Raw genomic sequence first — 26,134 nt, 5'->3', positions numbered from 1 at the left:
GCAGATGCCATGCTGCGCCCAAATGGATTTATCACGTCACCCTCCGAATGAACTGATGGAGGGGTTGTTTGTTTGATAATTAGGCAGAAATTTGTTTTCATTCCCTCCTTATCATACCACAAATTGATCTAATAGGAACGGTGCGGCGTTCAAGGAAGGCGAGGGACACCCGCTTCCTTCCAACATCATGAGATCTGTCCGGTCTGTGTACTGCAGACATACTGTACAGTACTGGTGAAACTTTGGATTACATCTAGACTAGACTAGAAAAAGAATGGACTAGATTAATCTAGACTAGTCTAGAGACTCCTGAAACTAAATGAAATGTATAGAACAATTCATATAACAATATAAAGGAATAAGGTATCACAGGCCGTTATTTGAAAACTGACCAATCAGAAGCCAGGACCATAGCATAGCATAGAATAGGACATACAATAATCCTACTATAAATTATATTTCCAAAATCAAGTTTCAATTACATTTAGAATAAAAAAAGAAATAGAAATAAAAATAAAATATTTAATACAAAAAAAGGTACAACAGGTTATGTTACTTGAATATGGAATTGAATAGAATATTAATTACTGAATTACGTTTGATTCCATTGAAATAAAATAGGCTAAAACAATTGTACTGTATATTGAATTAAACTTAATTAAATTAAAAAATATATAATCAGAAGCCAGGACCAGATCTGAACCGAACAGAACTATGCTTTCAAACTATTCTAGAATACTTGGAACACAAATATTCCAGACTCTACTATACTCTGACTATGAATTGTATTTGTGTATATGGAAACTGAAGGTTTCTGCAAATGTTCTCAGTGTCCATCATTGACTATTCAGTGCTGCCAAACATTCACACGCCAACTGTGCTCTCAGACACCACAGATTTAACAATCAGCATTAAACTTTCAGCTGTTTCTGCCTTTCAGCTTCACTGTGCTGCTTACTTTTCAATTGATGTTCATTTCAGAACAGGATCAAATCCTTTGGGACAACAAAAATATTTATTAGAGATAAATTTTGAGGTGCTTCACTCATATATTTGCATGAAACATTAAAACTAATGACTAAATGACACATTTTATAAATGTAAGTTATGTTTTTCCATGCAAAAACCAACAACTAGAGTGTTGTGAGTGGATGTCAGGGAATTGCGGTTTTACTGTATTTACATGAATGCATGAAAAAATCCTCTGTGGTTTGCAATTACTGATTCCATTTGGACTAAAATAGGCTAAAAAAAAAATGTGTTATATATATATATTGTTATATATATATATATATAATATATATATATATATATATATATATATATATATACAAACATCATTAAAAAATTCAAATTTTAAAACATTAAAATAAAATAATAAAACAAAATAAAATAAAAAAGGTTTACAGTAAAAAAGGCTATGTTACTTGAATACAGACCAATCTGAAGCCAGGACTTGAAATAGCAAAGACCAGAATAGAATCGCATAGAATAGAAAAATAAAGTAAAATAATGTTCCCAAATATAACTTTTGATTGCATTTAGATTAAAATAGAGTAAAATAAAAATAACTGAATAAAATGCAATTAAAAGTATAATATTAATAGACAGTGTTGGGGAGTAACTAGTTACATGTAACGGCGTTACGTAATTTAATTACAAAATAAATGTAACAGTAATCAGTTACAGTTACTAAGAAAAAATGAGTAATTAAATTACAGTTACTTATGAAAATTGTAACGATTACAAAGAGGATTACATTTGAATATTTACACACATCCAAATACAGTTTATTTCTTTCCCAAATTGCACTAAGACATATGGCCCATAATCTCAGAGACGCGGAAAACACATTCGTAGAATCCAGTCATAAAAATGGAATTCAGCCTATAACGCGGACGAAATATGCCACATTTTGGACGAATAAATCAAAAGTAGGTCAGTACACTTGAATCAAAACCCGATATGGACTGATGTCTGTGAATATTAAGCCGCAAAAAGACTGAATATGAATCCTGCACGTTCTGCGTGTCTGTGGAAATCAGGCGCTGACTGGACATCGGGAGAACCGGGACTATTCCCGGTGGCCTGGCAGACGATTTGGCCTTCTACTTTAATATTGTTATTGTATAATTGCAGGCCGAATATACTAAAGCGATTATTTCCGAATCCGCCATTCGATAATTAAATCTCTAATAAATCATGAATCGGTTAGTCGTGACTGGCAATGGTTGGGCTCGCGCGCTCTCCGCGCCTCCGCCGAACGGTTTGGATCAGACTCAGAGTAATCAATGCGAGAGAGAGAGACCGGAGTGAACTGTGTAAGCGCACAGCTGGAGCAGAGAAGCGACACTTGTGTTCAGGGTTTCAGGTGCAGGTCAGTTTCATCTGTAAATATGCTAATGTAGTTTTGTCTTTGTTTACTTAGTCAAGCAGCAGCAGCACATTGCTCGCAATCACTCAAAATACTGTATAAACGACGTCATTATTATCTTTTGTAATGTTACAGTAGTAAGTTAGCAGACAAATCATCATATTTTATCATAGGTTTAGGGGGAGCTAGTGCATACAAAAACACAACCTTTAGGAAAATTAATATAGCCTATGGTATGGCACTAACCGTGGTTTAACTATGGAATTTGTAGTAAAAATAAATACAAGTGGTAATTCATTTGCCAAAAAAACAAAATTGCACTTACAAAACATGGTAAAAGTCAAATAAAAATCTTCAGTATTAAAGTCATGAGAGAGATGGATGGATAATGGAAGTGAAGGTGCAGTTCAGGAGAGAACTCTTACTTACGTTGCAAGTCCCCAACCTAAGGATTCAAATCTTTTTCATGTCAGGTCCATACACAAAATAGGGTTGTCCATGTAACAGAATGGGTTGTGGGTGTATGAGTGTGAGATTTCCCAGCCTATTTTTTTTCCCAGTCCGCCCCTCATGGAAATTAATCTCTTCATGAGCATTTTTTACTTATTTTGAGAAACTATCATCATATCATATACAAAGAGACAGCAGTGTTTCAAAAATACACCAATGTTTCAGGATTTTAGTACACAAAATAGGACACATGCTTATTAGATAACCGTATTTGAGTTGATGTATATGCTTTTATTTTTTTTATTAACTATTTTGCCCCAAACCATTGTTAGATGCAGTTAGATGCCTGTAGTTATGCAAAGATTTGGTTTCAAAAACAGTATCTATAAACTATTTCTTTTGATTTTAAATCTGCTTTGAACTTCAGATCAATCTCTAAGTAAAAGGCAGTACTAAAGTCTGATTGTGTGGTGGATGTGTTCAAATGTGATCATCTTAATTCAGGTGATGAAGAATGAAGAAAGTCTGACAGTATTGAGCTCTACTTTAAGGTTAAACCTGCATGGTGTAAAATGGTTGAAGATGATTAACTGTTGCAAATTAACATTCATTAGAAATTTATAAAAGTAATCAAAATGTACTCAAAAGTAATTAGTTACATTACTTTATTAAAGTAATTAAAAAAGTTACACTACTATTACATTTTAAACAGGGTAACTTGTAATCTGTAACCTATTACATTTCCAAAGTAACCTTCCCAACACTGTTAATAGATAACATAAAATTAAATATAAAGTTATAATTATGAAAGAGTCTCTATTATACACACACACACACACACACACACATATATATATATATATATATATATATATATATATTTTTTTTTTTTTTTTTAATATTTATCAAATATGTTAAGTCTGATTACATTTGAACACCCCTTAACCAAAGTATGAGCAATAGTAATATTGATGCTTGACATTAGCACACATGGCTAATCTCTGCAGTAAAAACGAGCATAAACGTGCTCAGCTGACTGAAAACAATGCATGTCACATACTTTCCTGAGAAAGAGAGAGAAAGAGAGAGGGGGGGTTGAGAAAAGCACTAAGTGGAGAAGAGAAAAATAAAGACGGATGTACTGAGGACAGGAGAAAGTCATAAAACTTTAAGGGACGTCAAGAGAAACGCAGTCCAACGCTGTCATACATGGGAACGAGTGGATGTCTGAAAAGGCTGCTCTATTTAAAGCCATGGCGCTCCGCCGGGATGGTGGTGCTGATACTGCTCTTTTTGCGAGCGAGGGCTACATTAATTTTGAGATCCGGCTGCATCTCCGGCTACTTCACCGAACTCACCCGTCCTCTTCTAGAGAGGCTGGATGTCATTCACCGAGCCCTATATTATGAGTGTGTTCGCTCTGCATGAACAAAAGCTTCCAGTCTCCGCCTGACAGAGGATGAGCAACTGCAGTCGTGGGCAGAGGATGCTGAATGAAATATTGATCAGCTTTTATGTCATTCTAGTTTTGTTTTCCGCCTCCTGTCACATATGAACCCAGGTTTTAAAGAATGATGATGGGCCATTAAAAGAGTTACAGCGGTGATGGAGGTAAACACAAATGTTCAGAGCTTGCTTGGCTCTATATATATATGCTGCTTTCCAAGCATACAACTATTCAAAGCCTTTATTATTTGCTCTATGAATGCAAACATTAATGCATATTCTCAAGTGCATCTTAGGGATCCATCAGACACCTGTGTTTTGTTAAAGATGAGATGATACAGATTGAGTGACCCTTGCATTCATTCACATCATTGACCTACATTCTATGACATATATACCTTATATTAACGCTGGAGGAATCTTCTGGGTTATTTACCATTGGAAACACATTGGAAATCAGTGGAAAGCTGTAAGGTGAATAAATGTTTTAGAGGCATCTACTTATTCTACATTGTTACCTTTGTCCTCCATAGTTTTAGAATCATTTTAGAATTGTAAATTTTTACAGTGATAATTTATGTTTTTATTACTTTATTTATTATAAAGACTTATTTTTGTTTTGTTTTGACCACAGAAATAAAAATATTTGTTAACAATAATGTTATTCTCTCTGTCTCTCTCTCTCTCTCTCTCTCTCTCTCTCTATATATATATATATATATATATATGAAATAGCTTTTCTTAAGTATGTACTTTTTTCACTTTTTCATCCATGATAGATAAAAATAAATATATAAATCTTTATAAATATATAACATATAGGCAAACAAACAATTACATGAAAATAAGTTTGGGAAAGAAATTAATACTATTTTCAAACAATTAAGCATCAATTTTAGATGAAGAGGTTTTCAAGGTCACAAGAAACTAATTTAGAAAAGTGCATCCACACCTTTGACTAATAGTGTGTGATTATGCATATGGCAGATGATTTTATCCAAAGTGAACGGAGAATACAAGCTATTCATTTTATCAGTTTTTTTGCTCCCTAGAATTCAAACCCATGAGCTCGTGATTTTCTACCAGTCAAGCTACATGATGTTGGTACTCAAAACGTTGGCAGATCTGTCATACTGCTTCAAAACTAGAAGCAAAACGCAATATTACACGCATACAGCATGAGACTAGTGCAATAGAGTCGCATATCAACCCCGTCCGTCAACGTCTTTCATCGCACAACCAGTGAAAAAAACAAAAAAAAACCACGTTTACTTTTGCTTGGCATACGTGTGAGGATGTGATGTGAAACACTGTTTACATTCAATAAACGCACATGAATTATACCAGTGATGCAAAGCAGAATTTCATCCACCTGGAAATACTGTATACACTCAATTGGACAATCTATGCAACACTGAAATACACGTTTCTTGCCTGCTCGGCTTCCTAAAGCATGCACTATAAGGAAAGCATTGAACTGCATTCTCATAAACTCTGACATTAGGTTGAAACTAAGTCGTAATGTTCCTATGCAGTTGATAAGTGAAAGGCTTTACCGATGAGGATGAGGATGCAGACCAGCAGCGCGATGAGAGCGCCGGGGCTGAGCGCGGCTGACATGACGTAAGCCGTGGTGTTGCAGGACTGAATTGATCCATCCGTGTCACATCCGCACACGTGGATGGTGAGGGTCCCTGTGCTGCTGAGGGCCGGAGGGCCGCTGTCCACCACCAGGATGGGCAGCAGGTACACGTTCTGCTCCTGACGGTTGAATCCGGAGCGCTGCGTCCTGATCCCGGCTGTGTTGTCTACAGCATCAGAGAGACCAGAGAACAGACTCAATCTGTTATTTATCTATTATAATAATAATGCATGCATTATTTTATCATCACTGAAAATAAAGGCAGTGTGTTATGTACAGTAATAGTATTGGCAGAGCCTTTTCTGCTGTGTGTAACCTTAGTATAAACATTATTTTACTACCATGGTAGAGCAAAACGTTGAGAATTAAATATGACTAAAATAAAAAAAAGCTTATAAAAGTATATAAGATATAAATATGGAATGCATATTAGAATGCATTCAACTGATCAAAAGTGACATTTATAATGTTGCAAGAACATTCTACTTCAAATAAATTAACTAATGAATCTAATATAAATTAAGATTAATTAGTCAGCTAGTCATTCAAACAACCCACCAACTTTAAAAAAAAAAAATAATAAAGTTAAAAAAGAGACATGCAGTTTATACAATTTATTCAATTTATATTTAGTATATTTAAAATAGATTTATAAAGAAAAAAAATTACAAAAGCAAGGAGACACTATAAAACCCTAACCCTATTATTTATAAAAGTATAAAAGAAAGTAAAACATATATTGAGTATCTTAATATTTGTATAATTTATCATAAAAAATAATAACATAATAAAAAATACTTTTTATAATTAAAGTAATACAATTGAATAGACTTTTACATTGTTGCAAGAACATTCCATTTCAGATAAATGAACCTGAAACCAGCCTAATTATACAAGACCTTTAATTAAGACTAATTAGTCAGAAAACCCATCAACTTTCAGCCTTGGTGAGAGTAAGAGAGCTTTTTCAACAACATTACAAGATCTTAATGAGCACTAAAGTTCAGACTTTTGAATATTTATTTCACACACATAACACACAATCGTTCCCAAATAGCAGAAACGATCTCAAACTGAAGCCACTGCAGGTTGTTAGCGAGAAACAAAGCGGATCTGAAGTTCCCCAGAACTGAAACGGCAGATGTATGAATACAACAAAATACCATGAACAGCTCAACTGATGGACTTTCATACAAACACACGAGCCATCCATCATAGAGGACATACATCACTGTCAGCTCCAGCGCTAGAGCAAGACTCACTGATAAATACAGCCGGCATCTTCACATCCGCCAGAGAAACCAGGAGTTTCTGCTGAGTAAAAGCACCATGACATTGTGACTTGACTAGACTTATAAATCTTCTCCCCAAGGCACTCTCCTCCTCAAAAATACAGCACACACCTTCAACGAAGGCAACAATTCATTTCTGAAGTCTAAAAACATCAGGAATGGAGACATTACCATAACCAAACTACAGCGCAGTCGTTTCCCTGCAATGAGCCGAAGTAAACACTGAGATGTGTTTTAAAATGCGACGCTGACTCGTCATCGATTGGTTTATGTCGAATCCATCAACCAATCATTTATTAAAGAGCGCAGAGCCTTGACCTTTCAATATTCATCCAGCTGGGCCGTGGCTTTCTGGCAAACACCTAAATGACATAAAGAGGACATCGAAGGAAAGCATTGATTGAGTTCAGCACCTCGTATCAGCCGTCAGATTAGCTTCATAATTGATTTCGAGTCACAAAAAGCTGTGGATCTGATTTAGTGCTTACGTTTATTAGGGATCTTGCACTTTTTGACCAGTGAATTACTGTGACGTTTCCAGAACGTGGATAAGAATTAAAAAAAAAAATGATTCAAACACAGACCAATTCACTTATGAATCAATCTCAAGAATCGAGACTCACAAATCAGACGCTATGAGCAAGCTTTACTGTACACAGGATAAGAACGAGAAATAGAGATTAAAATGTATATTCACTAACATTTCTATGAATGAGATTTCTAAATATGGAAACCCCATTTAAAAAAAAACATCACTGATACTTCCAATTTTTCCATGACTTTTAAGCATGACATTGGGCTTTTAACCGAAATTTTAAACCATTCTGAAACATACATCATACATAATCTTTGAAATTCCATTAATTGTTTAAATAATATGATACATATATAATACAATACATTAAATGAAAATGAAAGTAGATGAACACTTAAACCAAAATAAATATGAATGCCATTAAACTAGATGTGTAACGAAATATATTAGTACTATAGTTAATATTCATTGATAATTATATTGTATTATTTCAATATTAAATGTTAACAAATTATTACTAATAGTTTTACATTATATATCACATAAATATATTAATATATACTTAAATACACACACACACACACACACACACACACACACACAACATACACATATATATACAGTGTATGTGTGTGTGTGTGTGTGTGTGTGTTATTGTACTGTGTGTGTGCATATATATTCATATATTAAAAAAAGCAATTTTATTGAATAAAAGTATATTACCATTTTAATGAATATTCATTAATAATATTTTATAATTTATTATATTATTATTTAATTATTTTAATTATTTATTTCTGATATAAGTAATATAATATAATATAATAATGTATTTTAAAACAAACAAACAAAAAGTAGACACCATTTATATATATATATATATATATATATATATATATATATATATATATATATATAATCACAGAAAACCAGTGATCAAATCACACTTTCAAAAAACATCCCAAACAGACTGAGCAACAATGAACAATGCCCTCGGCCTGCGCTTTACGTTCTGCTGTGACTAAAAACACACCAGCAGGTGACTGGGGAGCAAATGGACACAGACAATGTTCGTGAAAAGACAAATCAAACACTGGTGTGTGAAAACAGCCTCGTGCAATCGACTGGCTCCAAAACCAAAGCCAGAAGAAGTTTCGTTTAGAGTCGTTAATCAAATTCCCAAACAGCTCTCTCTGTCTCTGTCCCTCTCTGGAAGGACTCTGTTCAAAGCACAAAGTAAGAGATGAATTTAATATTACAGCGAAAGAACATCTGAATCAATAGAACAAATAGTTAGAAAGTCTGACGTCCTGAAAAAGCTGCGTTTGTCCTCTTGAGTCGGATCACAGAGGGAGAAGGTAACTCGCTCAACTGAGAAAAGTGACTGATTCAGTCTGACAGGCTGACAAATGTGTCCATGAACACAGAAGTGTGGGGGATAGGGGACGTGGAAGGATACAAAGTGTGCTCTTGTGAGTGTGGAATAGAGGAAACCTGCGTAGGCATCGCTTTCTGGCTGAAACTCACAACAACTGTCAGGAATACATCCAGGTCATATTTCATGCCAAAATCAAATGGGAGGAAATAGGAAAACATATATTCGGCAAATAGAACATTGTTTTGGGATCATCGAAGGTGAAGTATGTGAGACTATAGCAGCATCAAACAGAAAAATGTAAATAATAAATGTTTTTTAAACAATTTTCAAACATTCCGTCAACTTGATTTTATATATATATATATATATATATATATACATATATCTTTATATTAATTAATTATTTGACATTTTTTCCACACATATGCGTACATGAACATACTAGCATATACAAAATACCAGTATTTGCATGTTTATATGTGTGCATATTTGTGAAATAATAATACACAATAATTAATTAATATTAAAATGTCACTGCGTTACATACGCTTTTATTTCAAATGTTGTATTTTATTTTATTTTATTTTATTTCACCTTCTGTTTGTGTTTGTTCCTCTTTAACCATTTATATATTTAACATCTTTTAGCCACTGTTAGCTTTTAGTCTTTTTTCTTTTGATTTAGGGGTGAAATCTGAGATGCACAGCTGTAGCGCTTGTGTTTCCGCAGTGTTTTAGTTATCATTTCTACCAGCTCTTGTTGATCTCAGCTCAGGCGTTCATGTACGTGTTTGTGTTTGTGTTTGTGTGGCCCTCGGCCGTCCTCACATGCTCAGATGACATTTGCAAGGCTCTCCACTGCTGACATTTCCATCCTGTCAGATCAGTCTGGATTTACCCATGCGTCACATCAACTTACACACATCTCTAAAGTGCCCTGCAATAACACAAACCTGCTCGGCCTGATGGGACACAACAAATATAAAAATGACAAAGCACAACAGAAATGAAAAATATACACTGAAGGAGAAAACACCTACTAAAATCTGAATTGCTGCAATATATTCCTCACCTTAACACTGACAACCGCATTTACTTACATGTGTGTCATTTACTTATGCATTACAATTTTTACTAATTTTATGCAGATTGTAATTAAGGTATGTTGATCTGTTAAATGTTTATAAACTTTTGATATAGACTAAAAGCCACAAAACTCCTATTTTGGGTCTTTAAATAATCATCTTTAAATAATCCAAGCAAAAGAAGTCCCAGTACATAACAGAAAATCCATGCATGTGAATTGGACAGAAATATGAAATACCCCACGTTCTCTGTTCGCGAACACAAACAGCAGATGCTGCAACAGAAGGTGATGTCATAAAAGTGACAGCGTGGCCTTCCTCTGGGGAGAGTTCATGAAAGATTGCATTTATCAAGTTAGACTTAGACTAAAAGGTTTTTTTCAGCTCGTGTTGGTCTGAACGGATGAACTTGGCTTGTATTTCCATGACACCTCATGCAGGTCAGAGACAGACGAGCGGCCCGTCGAGGGATTGTCATACACAGAAACAGCTTGGAGGAATTGTCCCGAGTGAGAGGAAGATAAGGAGTCCACTTGAAGAAGTTCGCTCAGAGATAATGTCAGAAATTAAGATAAATAATAAAGAATAAAAGAATAATTAAGATAAATAAATAAATAATCATTTTAATTTTATTAAAGATGTAGCTTCTGCTCACCAAAGCTAGATTTATTTGATCAAAAGTACAGTAAAATGTGTTATATATTATTTTAATATAAATACATGTGATTATATATTAAAATGTAATTTATTTCTATGATCAAAGCTGTATTTTCAGCATCATTCCTCCAGTCTTCAGTGTTACATGATCTTCAGAAATCATCTTAATATACTGATTTTCTGCGCAAAGTAACATTTCGGATTATTAGCAATGTTGAAAACAAATTTATATTTTAAATAAATGCTGTTGTTTTGTACTTTCTATACATTCAGTAATCCTGAAAAACAGTGTCCAGGATATATTTAGCAGCAAAAACGGTTCAACACTGATAATAATAAAAAACATTAATAATAACTGAGCACTAGTGATAATTGATAATAACTGAGCAGCAAATCATCATATCAGAATGATTTCTGAAGATCATGTGACACTGAAGACTGGAGGAATGATGCTGAAAATACAGCGGAGCATCACAGGAATAAATTACATTTTACAATTTGTTCAAATTGCAATAATATTTCACAATATTCCAACCTATGACTTATAGATAAACATAGCCAAACTTATGATAAATAATATTCATGCATGTAATTTTTTTTTTTTAGTGCATCCCAAATGCAGGATAAAAAAGAACAATGGAGTCTCCAGTCTCTCACCCTTGATGTCCCACAGTGTAAAATGCCGGTTGTTGGAGGCCTCGGGTGCCAGTGTGAAATAGAATCGATGTCCAGACTGTGGTTCGTCTCTGTCCACCACACTGATGGTGTGAATGAGCTGGAGAAGAGACAGAAAATGTGTAGAGATTTTAATAAATAATTGGAGAGAATACTGGTGCTTTACTAAGTGATCAACCAGAAAACAGCTAAAAGAAAAACATACTAAAGGATCTTCAGCCAGACTTCATCACAGCTCATATTTACTAGTCGGTTATTCATCCAGAAAAGTAGCCGACAAGTCAATATTTACCTCATGTAAATGACTCACTTCTCTAGGGTCTAGGGTACATCCACTGCTGAGATGATGAGGCTGACAAACCAAAGCGTGCATATCTGCATTTTCAGGTTCATGCAGCTGCTGTCACAAACACAAGTCATGTTCCCCTCGATCGAGTTCCTGTCAGCCTCTGGCCAACGTACGATAAGATTGACGGCACTTTGCAATAAATCTGGCTTCTATGTAACTCTCTAAATGCAATCAGATCATCTCAGATGTGTGCAACTCCATTAATAACATTGTGTGTGAATGCAAATCACCCAGAGCTCACAGGACTTTCACTTTTTGGGTAATTCGAGTGGTTCCAAATCTTTTTAGGAGTTACTGTACTGTAAAATGTTACATAGATGAATTAAAAAAAGAAAGAAAAGTAGTTATTTTGTCAGAACTAAAACATTTTCATTACTTGATATAAAATAAGCATTAACTGAAAAATAAGATAAAATACAATATATATATATATATATATATATATATATATATATATATATATATATATATAGTTTAATTATTTAATTATTTTATAAATTAATTAAATTTTATTATTTTATAATATATATATATATATATATATATATATATATATATATATGAGATTAGATTAGATTGAATCTAATCTAATATTTAAATTAATATATATATATATATATATATATATATATATATATATTTAATATATTTTTTGTTTATAATATGTAAAATAACCAAAAACAAATGAACTAAAACTAACAACCAAAACAAAACACACACACACACAATAAATAAATTAAATAAGCTAAAATTAAATAGGAAAAAATAATAAATAAAAATAAAATTATAAATTCCTTGATTATTATTTTATTTAATATTAATTTCTGCACATACTAATGCCTTTTTTATCAGCAAAGTTATGTGTTAACATTAGCTGATGCAATATGTACTTATATGAGTATAAAATTATAAACAAGATACATCATTATTACCGCTGTATATAATAGCTAATGCTAATTTCACCATTGCATTTAATGGTTTCACATGCTGACTTACATTTTGCACAGCTTTGTGCAGGTTAAATATTACAAATGATGCAAATGTGAATATACAGTGTATTCAGAAGATTTTGCATTCACGACACAGGAGCTGCGCACCTGCTTTCTTCCAAAAAAGCACATTTTGTCATATTATGCTAAAACTACACTGAGCTGTCTCGAATTAGGCTTTGGAATTACAGTTTCTGTGATAAATCAGAAGTTGTTGTGGCAGTGAGAGTGGGTGTACTTGTGAGCGGCATCGGGCCCAGTTACTACATTAGCCGGATTGTGAGACAACAGATGGAAGCGTTTAGGAGGCGGGAGGAACAGGGAGTGGGCAGCACTTCAGACAATCCCGCGAAAAATTCACATATTCTCTCATTGCTCATTTCTCATTACACGGTCATCAAAAGGCTCGCACGGCGTTTATGCCAATTTTTAGGGAGGTGATAGAAAATCCAAGTGTAATAACCGGAGACGGGGAAAAAATAAAACCTAAATTAAAATGATTTTGCAAAGTCTTTTCAGCTACGAGGAACACTCACGGTTGCTTGGATTGGAAAATTAAAAGGAAAGACGCACACACAACGGGGAAGTGAAAGCAAGGACAAATGCGTGTAAGGCACAACTGCATACTCAAAGGAGACCCCACACTAACACTGATGTTTCCCTTTTCAAAATAATTAAAGCTGCAGTTTCTAACAGAGGCAAAGTGCTTGTGTTTAAGCCTCAGTCCTTCAGGATGCGCTCGCTTTGAAATAAATCGTTTGTACAAAAATCAGCATTCTGCTCACATCGTGTCAGTTCAAACCTGCATGTAGGTTTTTTGTTTTTTTTTGAGCAACACTATTTTATGCATCTCATGCGTCAAGCAATGACCAATAAATACATCAATAAAAATAATAAATAAATACAATTAAAAGTAGTCAAGATGACTTGTGCACTATATTGCATGTCTTCTGAAGAGACGTGATACAGTAGATTGACAACAATGTGAAATAGTGCATTATTATTATTACTCACAGTTTTTTTATATTACTTCACTGTGGTTATCTTTATTGAGGTTTATGTGTCTTAATATTTTGTCTATTTTATTACACATATCCAATGTGGAACAATAAAGTTCTATTATTTTCTATTCTATCCTATTCCATTCTATTCTATTGTTACAGCGAAGTGACAAACAATAACTTCAAGTAATATCGAAATATTAAAAATAAATACATACCTACATAGAAACATAAATAATAGAGTTATAAATAAATAGATACAATTATAGACATATATGCATATACATTATAGAAATAAAACAGTCAAATAAATAAAATTTAAGTGACACTCCACATGTAGTTTTAAAAAACCTGAATGTGGATAGTATTTCTAAGAAAAGCAATATCACGAGTGAACTTCAGCTTAAATTTCAGTCTGTTTTTACACAAAGCTATCGTGTGACTTTACTTTGAAAGAACTGTACTTTTATGGTGATTTTAAAAGCACCATGAACTCACTTTGCATGCAAAAGTCTCTCCAAAAATTAATATTTTGTGATCCTGAAAATCACCAGCAGACATGAGGGTGAGTAAATAATGGAAGAATCGTAATTTGGGGGTGAACTATTCCTAAACTAAAGAGACAACAATGACAACAATCTAGTTTAATGACACATTTGTCCTGATGTTTGTTCCACTGCAGTAACAGGTTTTAAGTGTACAGTGCACAGCATGTTTGTGCCCTGAGGTGCTGATGCAAGAGCTGGACTGCACATCTACTTCGATTCTGGTTTAAAGCCCACAGACTGTCAGTCACGCTCTCATGGAAACACATTCTGGCACAGAGGGGAAAGAAGCCTCGCTAACATGATATTTAAGATGAACTAATGATGAAAAATACAGTCCTGCACTCATCAATGTTGATAAGTATTAATTTCTGCATATATGAATTGCTAATTACAGTAAATGTTTTATATATGTTAACTAGAGTTTATGTAATATAGAAAAACAATGCTTATTAAAATAACATCACTAAAAAAAATGCTGTTGTTCATGATAGCCAATGCATTTTACCATTGCAGTGTTTTCACTCCTATAGTAAAGTGTTGCTGATTATAAAATAACCGTTTCCTTATTTGTCCTTCATGAAATTTAGGGATTGTGGTCCATAAAAACATCTGATGAAAAATAAAATAAAATAAAATAAAATAAAACAGTGCATAATACTTTGAAGAAATGATTTTATTTTATTTCATTTCATCTCATTTTATTTTACTTTACAGCAATGTTGCACTTCATTGCATAGTGTTTTAGGCTTAACGGAAATGTCTATAAAATAAAGCCCGGATAATGACAATAATGCCCTTGATAATGGCCTGGCAGAAAATTACCAGTAGATTTTATTTTTATTTTTATTTTAATCTAAAAAAAGTGACCAGTTACATTTTCTGTTAAATTTACAGGCAATTCATTCAAAACCAAAAACACAACACAATGCGTACATGCACCTGTAAAAAAATCAATACAAAAAATGATTTCATACTAACACGGTATATTGGGCCATAGATTAACAGATTTTTCTCAGAGTGTAAATTAGCACTGGCCATCTTAGTCTTTCATGCAAACGTAATTTAGTCTTTTCTTACTGGTTAACCAGGTAAAGAACGAGGCCCAGAACTCTAGAAATTGATTCTGGAGTAAAACTGCAGGTGTTGAAACCCTAAGACATATTTCTCAGAAGTCGAGCAGTACTTGCAGCTGATAATGTTTCTTGTTGATCACATCCACAGCAGCATTAAACTAAACACTAACCTGTGCTTCCCATCGGCCTCATTATTCACAGCGCTCCACTTCTGTCTGCAGCTGATAATGCGACGTCGGATGTGTTTAAGAGCCTTTAATCAACACACTCAAACTCTTGTGACTTTCTTCACATTATTTGGGGTCCAGAAAAACAGTATTACACAAGCACAACATCTCCAGCCGCATGACAGAGGATGAGGGCAACGGGCCACATGTTATATTTTTAAGATGTTTGTTTATTGGTCTCCTCTCAGCTAGAAAGGGACGTTTTATGGGACTCCTGCTGAGCGCCTGCTTTCAGACATCACTTTAGTGCTCGCCGATGAAATGCTGCCTGCAACTTTATAAAGAACTGGGAAGTAGAACTTGTTGATTGTTAAAATCTGGAATCAAGTTATTTTCATGATGTTTGGATCTGTTAAGACTTCTTGAACTACATTCCAGCAATGATTCAAAAATACATTATTTATATTACGCGTGCACACACACACACACACACACAAAATAATTTTTTTTAATTAAAACTAAAATGACTAAAAATAAACCAAAATAAATAATAAATTAAAGCTAAACAGAGCCATAAAAACAAAAATAAAATAAAAAGGACATAGAAATTTAGTAACATTAAAATACAAATACAAGCTAATTCAAAATATAATTAATAAATACTATAATACTTATGTTAAACTAAAAATATTTTAAATATTTTTGTTCATTAAAATAAAGCTAAAATAAAATATATATATATAAAATATATTACACAAAATAATAAAATGATAATAATGACAAAAGCGCATATAAAAGTACTAAAATGCAAATGAAGTGAAACTGAATATATTAAAGTTAAAATATTGCCAAGGACAGAAACAACAAAAGGTCATGTGATATTTCCTATTTCGGGGGACAAAATAATGCCTAATAATTCTGGAGGGAAAAGGATTGGGATGGAAAAACACAGAGAGAAACAGGGACTTCTGAGAAAGAGAGACGGAGAAAAATAATGAGAGATTGTGCGGGAGAAGCAGTGTGTGGGAGTTTATTGAGTGGCAAACACACCTCCCTCAAGCCAAATCAACTAATTAGATTTCCATCCAACAGCCCCCTCATGACCCTTTAAGCTGAATGAGGCTCGGAAAGTGAGAAGCCAAGAGACTCCCAAAAGTCTTGCACATTCTCCAGAGTCTTCCAGGAACAAAGGTCTTCTCTGAAAGTCTTCCTCCTTTACACAGCGGAGGAGGAGGAGGAGGATGGCCTCTGAAATGGATGGGGAAGTTCAAGGAATAGTTTTCATTCCATAAGTTTGCATTTGCATGAACTCTTCCTACCAGCCACGAGGAGAGGAACTAACAGTGGAGGTGATAATTACACCGGGCATTGAAAACCTGGAAATAGCCGGGAGATTAAATAAAAATAAATAATAAACTATTATTAAACTTAAGCACTAAATAAATATATAAATCTGATGATGACAATTAAATTGTAAATAAAGAACTCTCAATTTCTAAAAAAATATTTAATTGGCTAGAAAGTGACAGCAATTGTTGGGAAATAATCAAAGGTGATTGCATGGAAAATCACTGATCAAAAAGTGTGAACCCTGTTAAACGTGTAGCTCGTGTTTCTCTCCATCAAGTAGCATTGAGAAATGTGATTCATTTTAGAGAATCATTTCATTCAGATGGTTCAATAAACTCAAAAAGATTTGACTCATTGTACAGAAATCCTAACGAAATGAATTAATTTGAATCAATTCAGTAATTCATCAACTATTCTTTTTAAAACTGCAATAACATAAATATGCATTAAAAAGTGATAATAGGCATTTACAATGATTTATTCATTGTAGAATAATATTTTAAAATCCTTGTCCAGTATTCACAAATGAATGCATTGAAAATCACTGATCAAAAAATGAGAACCCTGCTATTCAATCGTTTCTCTCTATCAGGAAGTGTTCTGATTCATTTAAATAATTGATTCATTCAGATAATTCATGTCAATAAAAAAAATAATAATTGAATCCCTGTACAAATATCCCAGTGAGATTTGAAAACAAAATATAGAAATTAAAAATTATTATATATTATAATTTAAGTAATTTAAAATTAAATAAAATAGTAGTGCAATAAAAGATGCACTGTAAATGATTTATTAATTTAAGATTTTATTGTTACATTTAACTTCATTTTTAAATATGAATTAAACAAACCATTGTAAATGCAGTGGCAGTCCGGTTTTAGAAGACAAGAGAGAGCAAGCCTAAAAAAAAAGTGCCATTTACAAATGCAGCCAAAAAAATCAAAGGGAGAATAAATGTGATTTTCCTCCTTCCACATAAACAACCCTGATTATCAGAGATGACCTTTCAATTACTCTTCAGTTCACAACTCACATCGTCCTCCTCTAAAAATCCCTCCACTGCAAATACAGCTGTCCATTTAAAACATGACTGACTTTTGTTCTTACTTGTGAAATAATACCTTTAAAATTGATTCCATATTCAGTTCACAGCTTCAGTCCAGCCTGAACTTTCTGTAAGATAATTCCTGATATTTAAACAGAAGTAATAAAACCTAAAATCATCTGTGCTTTGGGAGACATGAGGGAGGGCAGATGTAAATTTTTGGCTGAATTAACGTGTCTGTAGGAGTGAATTCAACATGGGTTCTGTGTAAGTGTCACAATGTGAGTGGGAGCCAATCCATCTACATGGCTGTCTGCACATGTTTGTGTGTACCTTTTCCCTCAAACATTAGTCATGTAGCCGGGACTATCCCGCGGGAGGACCAGACCCCTGTGATCTGTCACGGAGAGCCACTCGGTGCCGTTTGATGTCTTGTGTGGAGCTGACAGGCCTCTCGTCCCCAGGCCCTTCTTAGTATTTGCCTTTCAACTCGGCCTTTCTCTACACATGCGCCTCTATATGATATCTGTCTCTCCTCATCCCATCAGCCCAAATACCACAGGGTTACGCGCTCACACCGCTTCACATGTCAATCTGAACAAGGGTCAGGCATGAACAATATCATGAATGGGACTCTCATGAATCAGAGACCTCTAAACTTCTAATGTCGCTTTATTCAATTCTGTCTTTTGTAAAGTCAACTAAGGTAACTGAGGGAAGATGCATCCCAAAAACATGGTAGTACCATGATCTTATTTGAAAGTGTAGAGAAATAGCTCAGATAGCGTATAGAAAACAGGTACCATAAAAGTACAACCATGGCACATGTCCTAAAATATGGTAATACCATGGTTCTATTTGTAAGTGAAGAGAAATGGTTTAAATAGCATTTATTTTGACCATATTTTAGGGTATTTCCAAGAAAACTATAGTACCATAGTAAATGTTCTAAAATATGGTAATAGCATTGTATTACTTTGTATGTGAAAATAATAGATCAAATAGTATACAGTACAGGGTAATTTTTTTTTTCCGGGAGGGGGTGTTGGGGTGTCTACATGAAAACCATGGTTGTTCCATGGCACATGTCCTAAAAAAAACAAAAAAAAAATAAGGTAAAACTGCACTTACGGAAAAAAGAAAAAAATTTACCATAGTGTTATCATATTTCTGATGGTAAGATGCCCTAAATACATGCTCAGACCATTGTGAAGTCAAAACAATAAATTGGTGTAACCATATTTTGGGGGTACTTTAATAGAAACCATGGTAGTACTATGGTACTTGTCTAAAAAAACAAGGTTATACCATGGTATTATTTGAAAGTGAAGTGAAATAGTTCAAAACAAGAAGTGGTACTTGAAAGAAAACTTGAAAAAAAGTACTATTATATCTTGCAGTACTACAGGAAAACCATGGTACATCTCTTAAGAAACAAGGTAATGCCATGGTACTATTTGTAAGTAAAGAGAAATAGCTCAAATAGCATTTATAGAAAAAGTACAATTTTTATGTTATTTACAAAAGAATAACATAACCTAACATAACATAAGGTGTGTATACAAGGAGACAAGATGGCGGATTAGGCAAGGTGTGGCATCAGTATAACAAATATAACAAATCTACCCAGATATTTGGATCTTTGAGAACATATCGGTGCAGAAAAATCAATGGCAACAAGAAAAGCAGCCGAGATGGAAGAAATAAAGGCTTCCTAAAAGTTTATGGCAGATGAGATCAGCAAAGTTGCTACTCAACAACAAAGCATCCTGGCCCTCATGGAGGAGATACGCAATCTAAGAGAAATAGTAAATCTGAGAGACAAAAAGATTGACGAACTTGAAAAAAGGATTGATGCATTGGAACAACAAACTTGGAGTAAAGATGTCATCATTACTGGACTACAGACAAAGCATCGTAGCCATGCTAGAGCAGCAGCTGGAGTAAATGAAGGCGAGGATGCACCCTCAGAAGAATTGCAGACGTTGGAACAACAGGTTTTGCTGTACCTAAGCAGTAAACACATCGATCTGGATGAGAGTAATATCTCTAGCTGCTATGCAATCCCAAACAAGGATCGCAAAGAGAAGCCATCCATAGTTGTACTGTTTGTTTCACAAAAGCACAAGATTGCGCTACTGCGACAGTCCAGAAAATTAAAAGGTACTGGAGTCTACTTAAACGAGCATTTAACTAAGAAAAATGCTGAAATAGCAAAATGGAGCCGAATATTCAAGAATCTAGACAAAATACAAGCAACATGGACAAGGAATGGGAAGGTGTACATCCGACCAAATGGAGAAGATCAAAACAGGCCAATCATTATAAGAAAACTGCAAGAATTGGACCGCTACAAGTGATGGTCCACTTCAGCAGGTATGTGGAATCCAAACCTGAAATGCTTGGGCAAAGTTGGAGAGAGACAGATAAATGTGTGCTATGTCATCGGAAATTGCAGCAAAAGATGTGTACATGGCGGCACAAGGATTTAATGTGAACACTGTTACTTCTTACACAAAGGATAAAATACCTGGTATTGTTATGGATGAAAAAAAACTTCATCTCGTCAGTAAAGCCGGATCTCTAATCAGCGGTAAATTCCCTCAGGTGCGTGATTTCACATAGAGCAGCTGTTACTACACAGAGCCATTGTTAACGAGAAGAGCTGTTTCTGTGTGGAGTCAAAAGGGTCTAACTCTGTGCCACCGCATAACAAAAGATGTGTTAAAAATTAATGAGAATATATATATATATATCCGAGTCCTGATCGGGAGGTAACGTCCGATTCCGATCGAGTCTGAAACCACGCGATCGGGCCCGATTTCCGATCACGTGATCGGATCTGGACATCCCTAATATATATATATATATATATATATATATATATATATATATATATATATATATATATATATATATATATATATATACATATATGTGTGTGTATATATGTGTATGTATGTGTATATGTATATGTGTATGTATTTATATGTGTATATGTGTGTATATGTATATGTTTATGCCCGTATATTGTTTATGCTTAATTTCTGATGGGTAGATGTTGTTTTGTAAATAGGGTCGGGGTAATGGAGAGATCCAAGTGCAGGTATGATGTTTTATTGAAGGCAACTCCAAAAGGGTAAACAGTCCAGGCAGGGTCAAAACCAGAGTATCCAAACAACATGAAACAGAACAAAACACACGGAAATGGCAAGACTACGGATATCATCAAACATTAGACATACAACAAGGGCTCCGTGACAAAGACTCAGACAGACCAGGTATAAATACACAAAAGGATAATGGGAAAACAGGAGACAGGTGGGGAACAATAAATTAACTAAACAATGAGGAAGGTGACCAAATAAGGAGACAGGAAGTGATAATCAGATAGACACCGAGGAAAAGGAGGACACCTAGTGGAAACCCAGGGAACACAACCCAGACACTGTGACAGTACCCCCCCTCTACGGAGCGGCTCCCAGACGCTCCAAGACAGACACAAAACAGAGACCAGGAGGGAGGCGGACAGGTGGAGGCTCAGGGGGAGGGACGGAGGGTCAGAAAAGAAAAACATGGGGAACAGGCACCAAAATATAAACACAAAACAGGAAGACCAGGAGGGAGGAGGACCGGAGGAGGTTCAGGGGGAGGGACGGAGGGCCACACTAACAGAAAGGAACAGGGACAGAAATTAACACAAAAACCAAAGGAAAACAAAACACGAAGCCCCCCAGGGCAGAGCCGAAGACCACCACACCCTTGTGGTCAACGCCAGAGTCCTCCAGGGCGGAACGGAAGACCACCACAACCGGGTAGTCAGGGCAAGCGCCCCCCAGGGCGGAGCAGAAGACCACCATGTCCGCGTGGTCAGAGCGGAAGCCCCCCAGGGCGGAGCAGAGGACCACCACATCCTCGTGGTCGATGTCAGAGTCCCCCAGGGCGGAGCAGATGACCACCAGGCCCCTGTGGTCGATGCCGGAGTCCAACAGGGCGGAGCAGAAGGCCACCCAGTGACTTGACCTGATTTAGAAAGGTCCACGATGACTAGCCTTGTCTCTGGAAAGTCCATGGTACCTAGCCCTGGCTCTGGAAGGTCATCGGTGACTGGCCCTGACTCTGGAAGGTCATCGGTGACTAGCCCTGACTCTGGAGGGTCATCGGTGACTAGCCCTGACTCTGGAGGGTCATCGGTGACTGGCCCTGACTCGGGAAGATTATCGGTGACTTGACCTGACTCTGAAGGGTCATCGGTGACTAGCCCTGACTCTGGAGGGTCATCGGTGACTCTCCCTGACTCTGGAGGGTCAACGGTGACTAACCCTGAATCTGGAGGGTCCACATGCACCTGACTAACCTCTGGAAGGTCAACCGGAACCTCACTCAACTCTGAAAATTCAACAGTCCCCTGACTCGACTCTGGAGGGTCAACCGGAACCCGACTAGACTCCGGAGGGTCAACCGGAACCCGACTCGACTCCGGAGGGCCAACCGGAACCTGACTCGACTCTGGAGGGTCAACTGGAACCTGACTCGACTCTGGAGGGTCAACTGGAACCTGACTCGACTCTGGAGGGCCAACTGGAACCTGACTCGACTCTGGAGGGTCAACTGGAACCTGACTCGACTCTGGAGGGTCAACTGGAACCTGACTCGACTCTGGAGGGTCAACTGGAACCTGACTCGACTCTGGATGATCAACAGGAGCTAGCCCTAACTCTAGAGGGTCAACGGTACCTAACCCTGACTCTGGAGGGTCAACTGGGAACTGACTCAACTCTGGAAAGTCAATGGGCACCTGACTTGACTTTGGACTGCCTGTGGAGACGTGAGACGCCTCGGCTTCGGGCAGCGCCACTGGTACGGCCTCGGGCACTGCCTCGGTAACGGCCTTGGCAGCTGTCTCGGGCACCGCTTTGGCCTCCAGAACGGCATCGGGCCCCGCCTCGGCATCGGGCACCGCCTCGGCCTCCGGAACGGCATCGGGCACCGCCTCGGCCTCCGGAACGGCATCGGGCACCGCCTCGGCCTCCGGAACGGCATCGGGCACCGCCTCGGCCTCCGGAACGGCATCGGGCACCGCCTCGGCCTCCGGAACGGCATCGGGCACCGCCTCGGCCTCCGGAACGGCATCGGGCACCGCCTCGGCCTCCGGAATGGCATCGGGCACCGCCTCGGCCTCCGGAACGGCATCGGGCACCGCCTCGGTCTCCGGAACGGCATCGGGCACCGCCTCGGCATCGGGCACCGCCTCGGTCTCCGGAACGGCATCGGGCACCGCCTCGGCATCGGGCACCGCCTCGGCCTCCGGAACGGCATCGGGCACCGCCTCGGCATCGGGCACCGCCTCAGGCCTCCGGAACGGCATCGGGCACCGCCTCAGGCCTCCGGAACGGCATCGGGCACCGCCTCAGGCCTCCGGAACGGCATCGGGCACCGCCTCGGCCTCCGGAACGGCATCGGGCACCGCCTCGGCCTCCGGAACGACATCGGGCACCGCCTCGGCCTCCGGAATGGCATCGGGCACCGCCTCGGCATCGGGCACTGCCTCGGCCTCCGGAACGGCATCGGGCACCGCCTCGGCATCGGTCAGCGCCTCGGCCTCCGGAATGGCATCGGGCACCGCCTCGGCATCGGGCACTGCCTCGGCCTCCGGAACGGCATCGGGCACCGCCTCGGCATCGGTCAGCGCCTCGGCCTCCGGAACGGCATCGGGCACCGCCTCGGCATCGGGCACTGCCTCGGCCTCCGGAACGGCATCGGGCACCGCCTCGGCATCGGTCAGCGCCTCGGCCTCCGGAACAGCATCAGGCACCGCCTCGGGAATGTCCTCCTGGACAGCAGCGGCCTGCTCGGGAACGTCCTCCTGGACGGCAGCGGTCCGCTCGGGAACGTTCTCCGGACTTTGAGGCCATCTTGTGCTGTGGTGCTGGACCCGCGGGCATCATGGGCAGTGTCGCTGGCTTTCTCCTTCTGCCCTGGTGAGACGGCGGCTCTGGTCCCTCCCACGTGAGCCCAGAGTCAAAGGGGGGCCATGGTGGAGAGCGATGCTGAGCTTCCTCTCGCCCACCTCCTCCTCGGCGACCTCCCCTGGTCCCGCGAAACACGACCAGGCGGGTTCCCTCAAACCGATTGCTCCTCTCCCGCTCGGTGGCTGGGGAAGAAGCGTTAATCGACATACTGCTGGATCTCAAGGTGACGGAGTCCTTCTGTCACGTTCGGAGATACAGGAAACAAGGAGAGATCCAAGTGCAGGTATGATGTTTTATTGAGGGCAAATCCAAATGGGTAAACAGTCCAGGCAGGGTCAAAACCAGAGTATCCAAACAACATGAAACAGAACAGAACAGACGGAAATGGCAAGACTACGGATATCATCAAACATTAGACATACAACAAGGGCTCCGTGACAAAGACTCAGACAGACCAGGTATAAATACACAAAAGGATAATGGAAAAACAGGAGACAGGTGGGGAACAATCAATTAACTAAACAAGGAGGAAGGTGACCAAATAAGGAGACAGGAAGTGATAATCAGATAGACACCGTGGAAAAGGAGGACACCTAGTGGAAACCCAGGGAACACAACCCAGACACTGTGACAACACCTTTTCGGTTACCCTGTTTGTTTGTATTGTAGTTGCTGTACTTACATTTTGTCTTAAGTTTTGTAACCGAATAAACCTTCATTCATTCATAACCATAGTAGTACCATGGTACATGTCCTAAAATAATGTAATGCCATGGTATTATTTATAAGGGAAGATAAATAGTTCAAAATAGCACAAGTACCATTATTTTATCATATTTTGGGTAAGAAAACCATTGTAAGTGTCCTAAAACATGGTAATAGCACTTTACCGTACTGTTACCGTATTTCTGTGGTATTTACAAAAAAACACTCTGGAAAAGCATCTGCTAAATGATTAGATGTAAATGTAAAACCATTTTAATAACAAGATACATGTCCTAAAGACATGGATATACAATGGTACTATTAACAAGTGAAGAGAATTTCATAAACAGCCCTTACAGAAAAAAAGTCCAATAGTGTTACCATATTTTTGGGTCATTTTTACATGCCGCTATGGTAGTACTATTGTGTTATGATTTAGCGCAATAGTAATATCATGCATTTTTTAACAATACCATGACAGCACTACTAACGTGTTTATTTAGCACTAGCTTCTTCTTCCCATGATATCAAAATGGCATGCCATGGATCCGGCGGCCCGCCACATCTACCTGACTCTTAAATCCACACGAGCCCCTAAACACTTTCTCCTTCCGTGTCTAACATCAGTATCACATCGCTGGAAGGAGAGTCGCGCCCCCTGAGCCAAAGCTGCTTATGAGCTACCGGCTAAGTCCTTTTTCGTGCCTTTAGCCCTCTTTCTCTCCCTCCCTCTGATTTATTCACCTTTACACACAAACAAATACGCTGTGTTGTCATCCTTCAAATGGGATCAAACTCCATGCATTTAGCGGCTTAAGCTAATCTGATTTCACTGTTGTTCTATCAGAAATGCAAGCGGTGATGCTAGCAAGCGCTGGAGCAGAGAAAGCCGATGCTAGCATGGCACAAGAACAAAGCTTGATAACTGGGCTAGCAGTAGAGCGCAACATTGTGTGAAATGTGAAAGCAAGCATGTTTTGTGAATTGCACAACAGGCCATATAAAGAGAATATTATCTGGTTTGCAAGATATGCCCTATGAAAGAGGTCAATTTTTTATGATTTTCTATAGATAGCTCATTTTCGAGGCACAATCTATGGTATGTTTAAGTGTAAAGCATATAGTCTTAAATTAGCAGTCCTTTGCATTTTTTTTTCATTTTAAATCTATTTAACAGAAGCATTCAAGTAAGAAATAGTACAGATATTCATTCATGCATGTTCTTTTTAAGCAATATTTATTTTATTTACAACAAAACAGTACATTAATATGTATGATGTTTGCCTATTTCCTAAAATAAATAAATGGATTCTTTTATTTGTATGCATCGATGCAGAATAATTCACATCAATGCATCATAAAAATATGATGCATTGATCAGATGTTCAGATTTTATATA

The 26,134-nt window shown here is 37.6% G+C and overlaps 1 protein-coding gene across 1 annotated transcript in view; it reads right to left on the bottom strand.

Moving 5' to 3' along the window:
• Positions 1-26,134, bottom strand: part of LOC132151499 (cadherin-22-like) — a 105,029-nt gene that overhangs the window by 6,469 nt on the left and 72,426 nt on the right. Inside the window, exons 9-10 of the mRNA XM_059559632.1 lie at positions 11,516-11,633; positions 5,827-6,078 (exon numbers count right to left, since the gene is read on the bottom strand). Coding sequence (XP_059415615.1) covers positions 5,827-6,078; positions 11,516-11,633 — 370 coding nt within the window. The remainder of the gene's footprint in view (positions 1-5,826; positions 6,079-11,515; positions 11,634-26,134) is intronic.

Source organism: Carassius carassius, chromosome 10, assembly GCF_963082965.1.
Source record: "Carassius carassius chromosome 10, fCarCar2.1, whole genome shotgun sequence".
Classification (NCBI taxonomy): domain Eukaryota; kingdom Metazoa; phylum Chordata; class Actinopteri; order Cypriniformes; family Cyprinidae; genus Carassius; species Carassius carassius.
Note: the sequence above shows the minus strand (reverse complement) of the source record. Positions and strands in the feature narration are given on the sequence as shown.